At 38.8% G+C, this 13,454-nt stretch overlaps 1 protein-coding gene and 1 pseudogene across 10 annotated transcripts in view; both read right to left on the bottom strand.

The window, feature by feature from the left end:
- The window catches only part of LOC108350036 (uncharacterized), a 93,604-nt gene that overhangs the window by 59,451 nt on the left and 20,699 nt on the right, over positions 1-13,454 (bottom strand). For 4 of the 10 annotated variants that reach the window (XR_010064304.1, XR_010064306.1, XR_010064307.1 and 1 more), the window contains exon 5: positions 7,385-7,527. The exons of 3 other annotated variants lie outside the window; for them this stretch is intronic. Coding sequence is in view for 3 of the 7 variants with exons in the window: in XM_063282900.1 (XP_063138970.1) it covers positions 568-765; positions 7,385-7,527 (341 nt within the window). In the remaining 4 variants the exon portion in view is untranslated. Of the gene's footprint in view, positions 1-567; positions 766-7,384; positions 7,528-13,454 lie in introns of all 10 variants that reach the window. 3 more of the 10 variants (XM_063282900.1, XM_063282901.1, XM_063282902.1) reach the window with 1 other exon arrangement.
- Hnrnpa1-ps46 (heterogeneous nuclear ribonucleoprotein A1, pseudogene 46) lies at positions 7,594-12,998 on the bottom strand (annotated as a pseudogene).

Here is a 13,454-nt window from a genome sequence, read left to right as displayed (position 1 = left end):
AAAAAGATAATTGAAGGAATTCAAAACACTGATGGCAAAACTAGATACATCCACGAAGTCCATGGAAGGAGCCAGCACCCTTCGAGAACAGAAAAATAAACAAGAATTCTCAAAATACCAAACAGTATAAAAGTAGACATATAGGAAGTATTAATACATAATTAAACAAATTGAAAGAAAAACAACTCTTTGGCCAAAAATAGTAAAGCCTTGGGCTGTAGATCACAGAAAAGTATGTTCTGTCTGAGGAACTGGAAACAGAAAACAAGTGTATACACACTAAGATCTGACAAGATACATTCCATCCCAAATGATGTATGTGTATACACACACACACACACACACACACACACACACACACACACACACACACACACGCAGGCACGCATGCACATGCCACAAGTACCTACATGCAGACAGTGTATGTATATGCACTCAGGCATACACACATACACATGAAATGAAGAGCAAACCTTTGCTAAGTAAATGTAAACAAGAAAGAAACAACATGCAATGTGGCTAAAGTTCACTAGTCAACAAAAGGAAAACCAGACATTTGAACCTTACTGCTTCCTGTAGTTTTGGTGAAATTCACAGGGGTTTCTCTTCAAGGTGAGGATTTCCAGTGGTGTGCACCGAAAACGGGAAAGGCCATCCAGTGTCTCAATGTGGTTTTCAGCCAATGACAAATGTTGTATCTGAGGTATGTTTGGTAGTTGTTTGAAAGACGTGAGATAGTTTTTGCTCATATTTAAAACTCTGCAGCTGGAGACAATATAAATTATACCATTTGCCTTTTAAAAAATTCTTTATTCTTCCCTCATACAATGTACATGAACTTCAGCCTCCCCACCCCCCACTCCTTCCAGTTCATTGCCATGTCCCCTCTAAGATCATTACCTTGCCAGAGAGTGACAGTGAGAACTATCACAAAGGAAGTTTACAACTCATGAGCCCTGTTCACCACTGGAGAAAAATGGATGAGTAGATCATAAGCCTGCTATACACAGGCCTCCGCCTTCTCTCCCTATGTGTTTAATGGGTCTTGAATGTCCCATACATCTTGCAAAGGTGACTAGTTTCATACCATTTCCCAACAAAAAGTTGTGTAGAATGTTGCCCCTAAGTAATGAAGTTGTTGTTCTTCTTGCTTTTGTGTACTTAAAAAACTCTATAATGAGAAAATAGCATTTTTAAATCAGATGTAAACCTTGATTTATGTATAAAAGAAATATACAGTGTACGCTTGATCAAATAAAAGTATGTTAGGCACTTAAATTCCATGCATTTTCTGCTACGTATTGTTTCCCTATATTTTTGCCTTAAAATCATAATTATTTGAGACTGTGATGATGGAGGAAATAATTCAAAGTTTATTTGTAGCATACTGCCTTAAGGAAAAATAAATTCTTTATGGATAAGTTACATTTCATTCCACAATAAAGAATCAGTACCCTGACTTTGATATGAGAACTGTTATTGGTAAATAAGGGGCAACGACGAAAATGGAAGCACAAAACCAAATGAAGCCCTCAGAATTCATTGTTCCTTTTGCGTATCTAATATCCTCATTCTTCTGCCAGTTTATTTCCATATAAACTTTATACAGCCTATTGATATCTTTAATAACTTTTGGTGTCTGCTTTTTACCACTTGAGGACCTTGGCAATTTTTAATTGCCAACTCAGCCAGCACTTTTTGCTGCTCTGTTCTCTTTCCATTCTCTGCCAAGGTCCGTTCCCCCCACAGTGATCAGTCATGTCTTCACTCTCTGTTCTCTCATCCTGACTCATCATACCATCACCTAGAATAACTCCCTCCCAAATTGCTTCAGGCAACGAGATATGACAGAGACAGGCAAAAGTTTAGAGGACAGTAGCATAGCTTTCCTGATAAATAAGAGGTAGCTATGGATGCGTTGTGTGCATCAGATTTTTCTTCTTTGATATAACAATTTTGAAGATGTAAAATATGAATTACACTTGTAAAACTTTATATTATGTGTCCTCTCTTAAAGGAATAAGGATGAAGAAAATGCATTTACAAAGCATCAAAATTAGACCTTTTCATATATACATACATGCATATATGATAGAATATATTCTATATTATATATATATATATATTAATTCAGTGTTATAAATATGCTCTGAATCTCCATGATCATCCAATTGTTTTTGTTGCCTGTAAATTTCTACTAGTATTGGCAAAATACACCTATGTATCCCTTATATCTTAGTCAATTAAATCACCAAGGTTACTAAGTAAGTTTGTGTTGAGTGATGCATGATTTGTGGGTGTATGTGTGTATGTATGCATGTGTGTTAATATCATTAATTTTCTTTAAAACTGTGTTCTTTTAAACTCATTTCTAAAAACTGAATGGCAGTGTATTAAAATGCTATGTACATTTCACACAGACTTTGAAAATGCCCGAAGGTGGTGATAGATACATCAACACTTTGCATATTCTGGCCTACTTTACATCTCCCCAGCTGTTTCTTCTCTCCTGTACAGTGATGCTGGTATGTTTCTGTAGCCTTGTCAACCCAAGATCAGAAACACATCTTAATTGCTCTGAGATTTACTTTCATTTTATGTAGAGTCTGTTTCCTTCCTTATAGTTTTCATTTGCTTTCTCTTTCCATGATAGACACCATGACAAAAGCAACTTGGGGAGGAAAGGCTTTACTTTGCTTACAGGTTACAGACTATCACCTGGGAAAGACAAGACAAGTATTTGGAACAGAACCTGTGGAGGAAGGATATTTTCTGGATTACCCTCAGGTTTATGTTGTTATATAGCCAGGCCAAACTGCATAGGCATGGGAATGCTCTCACTGGGATGGAGTCTTACACATCAAATAGTAATCAAGAAATTACCTGGAAGACATGCCAACAGACCAATGTGATTAAGGCAATTATTCAGTTGAAATTCCCTCTTCACAGGTATGTCAAGGTGACAACATACCTGCTCACGACACTATTCTGTTCAACTCCTGAAGACTTCGTCCAGCCTTTCATGGCTTTCAGAAGCTCATTCCACCCACCAGTTCTGCCTGGTGGAATTGGTCTTACACAACACTGACCAGAAACTCAGAATGTCATTTACAATTGGAGGGCATCTTTTGAGTGATGAAAAGGTGCAAGCAAAAAATTTTTTGTTAAATATTTTATTTGTTTCTGTTCCCAGGATAACAACCTTAATGTCTATGTTATGTAACCTTGAAGATAATACTTGTTAACTACTTTATAGAATATCATGTGTTTAATAAATGAAGCTAAGTAAAAATTAATGCCTTATAACCATAATATATATGTAATAGAGATGTGTTTTCCAGTTCGCAACACAAGTAAAATGGCAAGAGTTACTCCTTACAGATTCCATGATTCCAAATTACTATGCCAAAAGTTAGTTTAAAAAAATGAAACCATGGCTGGGGATTTAGCTCAGTGGTAGAGCGCTTACCTAGGTAAGCGCAAGGTCCTGGGTTCGGTCCCCAGCTCGGAAAAAAAGAACAAAAAAAAAAAAATGAAACCATCAACAGGAGAGAGCATATGTCAGCAGCTTGACAGCACACCTAAAAGCTCTAGAACAAAAAGAAGCAAATACACCCAGGAGGAGTAGAAGGCAGGAAATAATCAAACTCAGAGCTGAAATCAAACAAGTAGAAACAAAAAGGACCATAGAAAGAATCAACAGAACCAAAAATTGGTTCTTTGAGAAAATCAACAAGATAGATAAACCCTTAGCCAGACTAACGAGAGGACACAGAGAGTGTGTCCAAATTAACAAAATCAGAAATGAAAAGGGAGACATAACTACAGATTCAGAGGAAATTCAAAAAATCATCAGATCTTACTATAAAAGCCTATATTCAACAAAACTTGAAAATCTTCAGGAAATGGACAATTTCCTAGACAGATACCAGGTACCGAAGTTAAATCAGGAACAGATAAACCAGTTAAACAACCCCATAACTCCTAAGGAAATAGAAGCAGTCATTAAAGGTCTCCCAACCAAAAAGAGTCCAGGTCCAGACGGGTTTAGTACAGAATTCTATCAGACCTTCATAGAAGACCTCATACCAATACTATCAAAACTATTCCACAAAATTGAAACAGATGGAGCACTACCGAATTCCTTCTATGAAGCCACAATTACTCTTATACCTAAACCACACAAAGACCCAACAAAGAAAGAGAACTTCAGACCCATTTCCCTTATGAGTATCGACGCAAAAATACTCAATAAAATTCTGGCAAACCGAATCCAAGAGCACATCAAAACAATCATCCACCATGATCAAGTAGGCTTCATCCCAGGCATGCAGGGATGGTTTAATATACGGAAAACCATCAACGTGATCCATTATATAAACAAACTGAAAGAACAAAACCACAAGATCATTTCATTAGATGCTGAGAAAGCATTTGACAAAATTTAACACCCCTTCATGATAAAAGTCCTGGAAAGAATAGGAATTCAAGGCCCATACCTAAGCATAGTAAAAGCCATATGCAGCAAACCAGTTGCTAACATTAAACTAAATGGAGAGAAACTTGAAGCAATCCCACTAAAATCAGGGACTAGACAAGGCTGCCCACTCTCTCCCTACTTATTCAATATAGTTCTTGAAGTTCTAGCCAGAGAAATCAGACAACAAAAGGAGATCAAGGGGATACCGATTGGAAAAGAAGAAGTCAAAATATCACTATTTGCAGATGATATGATTGTACATTTAAGTGATCCCAAAAGTTCCACCAGAGAACTACTAAAGCTGATAAACAACTTCAGCAAAGTGGCTGGGTATAAAATTAACTCAAATAAATCAGTGGCCTTCCTCTACACAAAAGAGAAACAAGCTGAGAAAGAAATTAGGGAAATGACACCCTTCATATTAGACACAAATAATATAAAGTACCTTGGTGTGACTTTAACCAAGCAAGTAAAAGATCTGTACATTAAGAACTTCAAGACTCTGAAGAAAGAAATTGAAGAAGACCTCAGAAGATGGAAAGATCTCCCATGCTCATGGATTGGCAGTATTAATATAGTAAAAATGGCCATTTTACCAAAAGCAATCTACAGATTCAATGCAATCCCCATCAAAATACCAATCCAATTCTTCAAAGAGCTAGACAGAACAATTTGCAAATTCATCTGGAATAACAAAAAAACCAGGATAGCTAAAACTATCCTCAACAATAAAAGGACTTCAGGGGGAATCACTATCCCTGAACTCAAGCAGTATTACAGAGCAATAGTGATAAAAACTGCATGGTATTGGTACAGAGACAGACAGATAGACCAATGGAACAGAATTGAAGACCCAGAAATGAACCTACACACCTATGGGCACTTGATTTTGACAAAAGTGCGAAAACCATCCAATGGAAAAAAGATAGCATTTTCAGCAAATGGTGCTGGTTCAACTGGAGGTCAACATGTAGAAGAATGCAGATCGATCCATGCTTATCACCCTGTACAAAGCTTAAGTCCAAGTGGATCAAGGACCTCCACATCAAACCAGATACACTCAAACTAATAGAAGAAAAACTAGGGCAGCATCTCAAACACATGGGCACTGGAAAAAAGTTCCTGAACAAAACACCAATGGCTTATGCTCTAAGATCAAGAATCGACAAATGGGATCTCATAAAACTGCAAAGCTTCTGTAAGGCAAAGGACACTGTGGTTAGGACAAATCGGCAACCAACAGATTGGGAAAAGATCTTTACCAATCCTACAACTGATAGAGGGCTTATATCCAAAATATACAAAGAACTCAAGAAATTAGACCGCAGGGAGACAAATAACCTTATTAAAAAATGGGGTTCAGAGCTAAACAAAGAATTCACAGCTGAGGAATGCCGAATGGCTGAGAAACACCTAAAGAAATGTTCAACATCTTTAGTCATAAGGGAAATGCTAATCAAAACAACCCTGAGATTTCACCTCTCACCAGTGAGAATGGCTAAGATCAAAAACTCAGGTGACAGCAGATGCTGGCGAGGATGTGGAGAAAGAGGAACACTCCTCCATTGTTGGTGGGATTGCAGACTGGTACAACCATTCTGGAAATCAGTCTGGAGGTTCCTCAGAATATTGGACATTGAACTGCCTGAGGATCCAGCTATACCTCTCTTGGGCATATACCTAAAAGATGCCCCAACATATAAAAAAGACACGTGCTCCACTATGTTCATCACAGCCTTACTTATAATAGCCAGAAGCTGGAAAGAACCCAGATGCCCTTCAACAGAGGAATGGATACAGAAAATGTGGTACATCTACACAATGGAATATTACTCAGCTATCAAAAACAATGACTTTATGAAATTCATAGACAAATGGTTGGAACTGGAAAATATTCTGAGTGAGGTAACCCAATCACAGAAAAACACACATGGTATGCACTCATTGATAAGTGGCTATTAGTCCAAATGCTTGAATTACCCTAGATGCCTAGAACACATGAAACTCAAGACGGATGACCAAAATGTGAATGCTTCACTCCTTCTTTAAAAGGGGAACAAGAATACCCTTGGCAGGGAATAGAGAGGCAAAGATTAAAACAGACCCAGAAGGAACACCCATTCAGAGCCTGCCCCACATGTGGCCCATACATATACAGCCACCCAATTAGACAAGATGGATGAAGCAAAGAAGTGCAGGCTGAGTGGAGCCGGATGTAGATCTCTCCTGAGAGACACAGCCAGAATACAGCAAATACAGAGGCGAATGCCAGCAGCAAACCACTGAAATGAGAATAGGACCCCCGTTGAAGGAATCAGAGAAAGAACTGGAAGAGCTTGAAGGGGCTTGAGACCCCATATGAACAACAATGCCAAGCAACCAGAGCTTCCAGGGACTAAGCCACTATCTAAAGACTATACATGGACTGACTGTGGACTCTGACCTCATAGGTAGCAATGAATATCCTAGTAAGATCACCAGTGGAAGGGGAAGCCCTTGGTCCTGCTAAGACTAAACACCCAGTGAATGTGATTGTTGGGGGGAGGGTGGCAATGGGGGGAGGATGGGGAGTGGAACACCCATGAAGAAAGGGAGAGGGAGGGATTAGGGGGATGTTTGTCCGGAAACCAGGAAAGGGAATAACATTCAAAATGAAAATAAGAAATACTCAAGTTAATTAAAAAAAAGAAAAAACAAGAAAATAAATGAAACCATCAATTAGGAAGAAAACAGACTTTTTTCATTCTGAAATATGACATTTCGACATAAAACTTTTCTGTTTTACTTTTTGCTTTAGCACAAATGATCATTCCTAAGATCTTTGTAAATCATGGTATAGTCTCTGTATACTATAGCTACATATATCCAAGGAGCAAATATGAAATTCAGAACGGTCACTAGTACCTTGGCAATCTTATGGCACTTAAATCAATGAGTGAATTATCCACCAACCAAAGGGTTTCAACTCGAATCAGTCTTCTAAGAATCCTGTTAAAATTTTGAACTTGGTAAGGGTCCCCCAGATCCTGAAATGAAATGTTCAGTTTCTGAAGGAAAAACACACATAATAAGTTAGTGCAGTTATTATTACAAATGTGATAATGCATCTTTTGTTGAATTTTAATTAAATCATCTCCCTTTTCATCTTCCATAATATTTATCCTTGTAAACACTTATTGTATTGTATTATTGTATTGCCAGAATTCTTAGTGGAAGCTGGGTGCTAATCAGAACTGTTGAGTGATGTAAAGTCAGAAATGGATGAGAGACGGGTAGGATCCTCAAATAATATACTGAAATTTTCTAGGGCACATAGATTATAGTGCATAAAAATCTGTTGGAGAATGACTAATATGAATGATTACTCCACTGGCCTAACTCAAAAATACTCAGAAGTAACATTTATGAAAAATTTAGCTCAGGCACGAAGATCAACAAGTAATATATGGGACCTCATGAACCCAAACAGCTACTGTACGGCAATGGAACTGTCAAAGGACAAGATGGCAGCCTACAGAAAAGGAAAAATTTTCACCAACTCCATTACTGACATAGGGCTGATATCCAAAATATAAAAAGAACTCAAGAACTCAAGAAACTAGACATTAACAAAACAAACAACCCAATTAAAAATGGGGTACAGAGCTAAAACAATAATTCTCAATAGAGAAATTTCTACTGGCTAAGTAGCATTTACAAATCAAAATGATTATGAGATTCCTTACATCTAATGAATGGCTAAGATTAAAAATTCAAATGAGTTTTTGGCAAGGATGTGGAGCAATGGGAACACTCCTCCATAGCTGGTGGGAGTGCAAAGTTGTACAACCACTTTGGAAATCAATTTACTGGTCTCTTAGGACATTGAGAATAGATCTATCTTAAGACCCAGCTATGCCACACTTGGGCAAACACCCACAGAATGTGCCATCCTACCACAAGAATACTTGCTCAACTACGTTCACAGAAGATTTGTTCATAATAGACAGAAACTGGAAACAAACTAGTTGTCCCTCGACTGAAGAATGGATAAAAAAACTGGTACATTTACACAATGGAGTATTACTCAGACATTAAAAACAATGACATCATGAAATTTGCAGACAAATGGGTTGAACTAGAAAAGTAACCCAGACCCAGAAAGACATTTTTTGTACTCACTTAGTTTTTTGAAAAGTTAAAATTTCCTTAATTTTTTATTCCTAGTATCACTACCACAATTTACCGGGCAATATACTTGATGTAATGAAAAAAGACAAAACTACAACAGGTACAAGACCTCAGGAATGTACATCCAATTGACACTACATTGCACTAATCAAAGGCTGCAGTTTTTGCAAACTGTGGCTGTGATGGTCCTGAACAAGAAGGTTTTTCTGTTTAAGACACAGCGACTTTTCTAACTGTGGATCATTGTTCCTTCTGTGGTAGATTTTTACAGTTCCTCTAATGCATTTGGGATGACTCTCTCAAAGTAGTCTGCAGCTTTCCTAACAATTCCTCATTCTTTCTCTTTCTAAGAATTACAACTGTTTCTGTTTCATTTAAAAACCCTCTGCTACCATATCCACCACTTCTACCTCCAGATCCATAGCCACCACCATAGGGATTGCTTGAGCTGCTGCCACCAAAACTACCCTCCACCATGAGTCCATAATTTGATTGTTGCTGTCCACTATAATTTCCAAAGTCATTATACTTACCACCACCCCCATAGTTATCTCCACCAAAATTTCCTCCTTCAGTGTAACCATCATATCCTCCTTCACCACCACCATATCCACCACCTTGGTTTCCATATCCTGGTCCACCACCTCCATAACCTCCTTTACTACTGTAACCAGGACCGCCACCAGAGTTGCCACCATCACTTCCAAATCTATTATATCCACCATCACCACCTCCATAACTGCCTCTGCTGCCACCACCTCTACCACCATAGCCTCCTCTTCCACTAAGGTTTCCTCCATGACCAAAGTTTCCTCCACCACCTCTAAAGATTTCTTCCATGACCTCTCTGTGATATAGCAGACTGCATCTCTTGTTTAGAAATGGCCTTTTGCACTTTACAATTATGCCTATTAATTGTGTGGTATTTCTGAACAATTTTATTAACTATGTCATGATCATCAAATTGCAAAAGCGAATCCTCTCTTTTTTCCCCACTCTGTCATCCATAATTCTATGGTTTCAATGTTGCCATCCTTTTCAAAGTAGTCTCTCAGATTATATTCTACCACATCCTCTTTAATACCACCAACAAACGTTTTCTTCACCATTAAATGGGCACCAGGCTTTACAGAATCGTCTCTAGAAACAGGTCTCTGGTTTCACCTTATGCCCATCAACCTGGTGTGGTTGAGCACAACCTGGTGTGGTTGAGCTGCAGCAGCATCCACCTCTTCAAAACAAGAGTAAGTCACAAAACCAAAGCTTCTGGAACATTTTGTACTCATAAGTGGATATTAGACATATAGTACAGAATAAACTTGCTACCTAATGCAGACCCAAAGACACTAAGTAACAAGGAGAACCAAGGAGGGATGCTTGAATCTTGCTGAGAAGGGGAAATAGATTAGACACCAAGAGAAACAGAGGTAGGAGGGGGGGCTGGAGATGGAAACAGGAGGGATAATTTGTGCAGAGGACAGAGAAAGTACTAGGAGACAAAACTGGATTAGGGGGCATAGAATGAGCTTGAAATTTAGGACAATGGAAATTCCCAGTAATCTACAAGGATGACCATAGCTAAGACTCTTAGCACATGGAGATACTGAGCCTGAACCACTCATATACTATAACCAGGCAAGGTTTCCAATGGAGGGATTGGGACACCAGCCCTACCACTAAAACTTAGACCCATCATTTGTCCTGCCTACAAGATGAGCAGGGGTAAAACATGAGCAGGGAATTTGAGGAAGTGTCTAACCAACGACTGACCCAGCTTGAGACCCATGCAATGAGAGGGAGCCACCTGACACTATTTATGATACCATGCTATACTCAAAGAAGGAACTACAATAACTGCTATTAGAGAGTTTCACCCAGAAACTGATGGAAACTCATGCAGGGACCCCCAACTAAACATAAAACAGAGTTTGGAGGATCCTATGGAAGATGGGGAGGAAGGATTGAAGGATACAGAATCAGCTACCCTGGGCCCACAGGGGCTCACAGAGTCTGCACTGCCCACCAGAAAGCATGCATGGGATGGACCTATACCCCCTGTACATAGGTATCAGTTGTACATCTGAGGTTTTATGTGAGACACCAAAAGTGGCTTAGAGTAGGGCGTGTCTGACTACGCTGACTGTCTTAGAATCTTTTTCCTAACCTTGGTGCCTTGTCTAGCCTGAACAGAAGATGGAACTAGTCTTATTGCAACTTAATATACCAAGGCTGGTTGACACCCATAGAGGCCTTCCCTTTTCTAGGGAGAAGGGGAGGATGGGCGAATGCAGGGGGAGGTGAGGGGAGAGACTGGAAGGTGACAAGAGGAGGGAGGGAAGCTGCAACTCAAATGTTAAAAAGATATCTAGCAAAAGACTACATTATTCAAAAGATGAAATTTTGTTGTTTAAAGCAATTACAAATACATATTTATAAATTACTTTATTTCAAGGCAGTAATTGAATGCTTACTTTTAATATCCATCAACTTTTAGGTATAAAAAGCTAGTACTACCCCTGGTGGTAACACTGCTCTTGACACTTTCATTTCTAAAGGACAGTGTATCATTTTAACCTAGGTGTCACCGCCAACTTCTGCCAATAAAGGCTGTTGAGTAGAAGAGTAACCTCATTATTAAAGATTTGAAGCAAAATAATTTACTATATTTAAGGAACTACAGACATCTTACTTTAGAAAATTAAAACCTGAAGTTGGAGAGATGACTCAGTGGATAAAATGCTTAATGCTAAATAGTGAGAACCCACATGTGAACACCTAGAACAGATTCAGAGAGTGAGCATGATGGCATGCACATATAATCCTGGGTGTGCCATAAAATGCTGGAGTAAAGAAAAGGGAAATCCTCAGGTCTCCTAGGCCAGCTAGCCTGACATAGATAGGGTGAACAAAACTCATATCTCTGTCTCAAAGAAGATGAAAGACAAAGACTGACAATTAATGCTATCCTCTGATCATATGTCATACATAGTCTGTGCACATCCACACAAATGTGTGTGCATGCATGCACACAAGCACATACACATCATACATACATGAAAAGAAGGTTAAATAAAACATAACTCAGATTTTATTCCAGACAAGTTGTTCTCAACCTTTATTTAATACAGCTCCTCATGTTGTGATTTCTCCCACCCATGAAGTTACGGTCATTTTGACACTATAACTAATTTTCTTAAGGTATGAATCATAATGTAAATATTTTGAAGATAGAGGTTTGCCAAAGTAGTCATGAACCCCAGGTGAGAACCACTGTTAACATTAAACATTATAAAATTTCATTTTTTCTCCATCTTTATTAAATTGGGTATTTCTTATTTACATTTCAATTGTTATTACCTTTCCCAGTGGATATTAGCCCAAATGCTTGAATTGCTCTAGATGCACAGAACACATGAAACTTAAGAAGGATGACCAAAATGTGAATGTTTCACTCCTTCTTTAAAAGGGGAACAAAATACCCTTGGGAGGGAATAGGGAGGCAAAGTTTAGAACAGAGGCAGAAGGAACACCCATTCAGAGCCTGCCCCACATGTGGCCCATACATATACAGCCACCCAATTAGATAAGATGGATAAAGCAAAGAAGTGCAGACTGACAGGAACCGGATGGGTAGATCGCTCCTGAGAGACACAGCCAGAATACAGCAAATACATAGGCTAATGCCAGCAGCAAACCACTGAACTGAGAACGGGACCCCAGTTGAAGGAATCAGAGAAAGGACTGGAAGAGCTTGAAGGGGCTTGAGACCCCATATGAACAACAATGCCAAGCAACCAGAGCTTCCAGGGACTAAGCCACTACCCAAAGACTATACATGGACTGACCCTGGACTCCAACTGCATAGGCAGAAATGAATAAAATTTCATTCTCAAAGCTCTGTTTTCTATAAAACACAAAAGGCTCTTTTTCTAAAAATAAAACATAAAGAATGAAGTATGATCATAGCTACATCACCTACGTATCAATGTCATCAGTAAGTATTCTTATCTTCTGTTATTTTACAATTTAGTCTTCTATGGTAGCTTAGAGTTTAGCAAGTCAGCTTTTTACAGTTACCCAAAGGTTGATTATGTTTTTGATGATCATTGATTAACAAGCTCCACTGACCTTTATGCTTGCCCCATCCTTTAAATTACAACTCTAAAGAATGAATAGACCAAAGTAATCGGCACCAGAGAGAAGCCTGGCACCGGAGGTCAGCGCCTCAGGTGAAGTGTTTATCTTTCAAAATAAATGAGTAGGAGGCACACTGTTAAATTTTAAAAGAGTACTATGCAATATTATCCATTTATTTTATAAACATTAAAAATTAATCTTTCGTTTTCTTTTTTCCCTCCATCTTTATTAACTTGGGTATTTCTTATTTACATTTTGATTGTTATTCCCTTTCCTGGTTTCCAGGCCAACATCCCCCTAGCCCCTCCCTCTCCCCTTCTATGTGGGTGTTCCCCTCCCTATTCTCCCCCAATTACCGCCCTCCCCCCAACAATCACATTCACTGGGGGGATCCAGCCTTGGCAGGACCAAGAGCTTCCCCTTCCACTGGTGCTCTTACTAGGCTATTCATTGCTACCTATGCAGTTGGAGGCCAGAGTCAGTCCATGTATAGTCTTTGGGTAATGGTTTAGTCCCTGGAAACTCTGGTTGTTTGGCATTGTTGTTCATATGGAGTCTCAAGCTCCTGCAAGCTCTTTCAGTCCTTTCCAAAGGAAGCATTGTACTGTAAATGGTATTCTAGTTGTACATCTTCCACTAATCAGCTCTGCAACTTGAGAAAACCACC

This window comes from Rattus norvegicus, chromosome 2 (assembly GCF_036323735.1).
Source record: "Rattus norvegicus strain BN/NHsdMcwi chromosome 2, GRCr8, whole genome shotgun sequence".
Classification (NCBI taxonomy): domain Eukaryota; kingdom Metazoa; phylum Chordata; class Mammalia; order Rodentia; family Muridae; genus Rattus; species Rattus norvegicus.
Note: the sequence above shows the minus strand (reverse complement) of the source record. Positions and strands in the feature narration are given on the sequence as shown.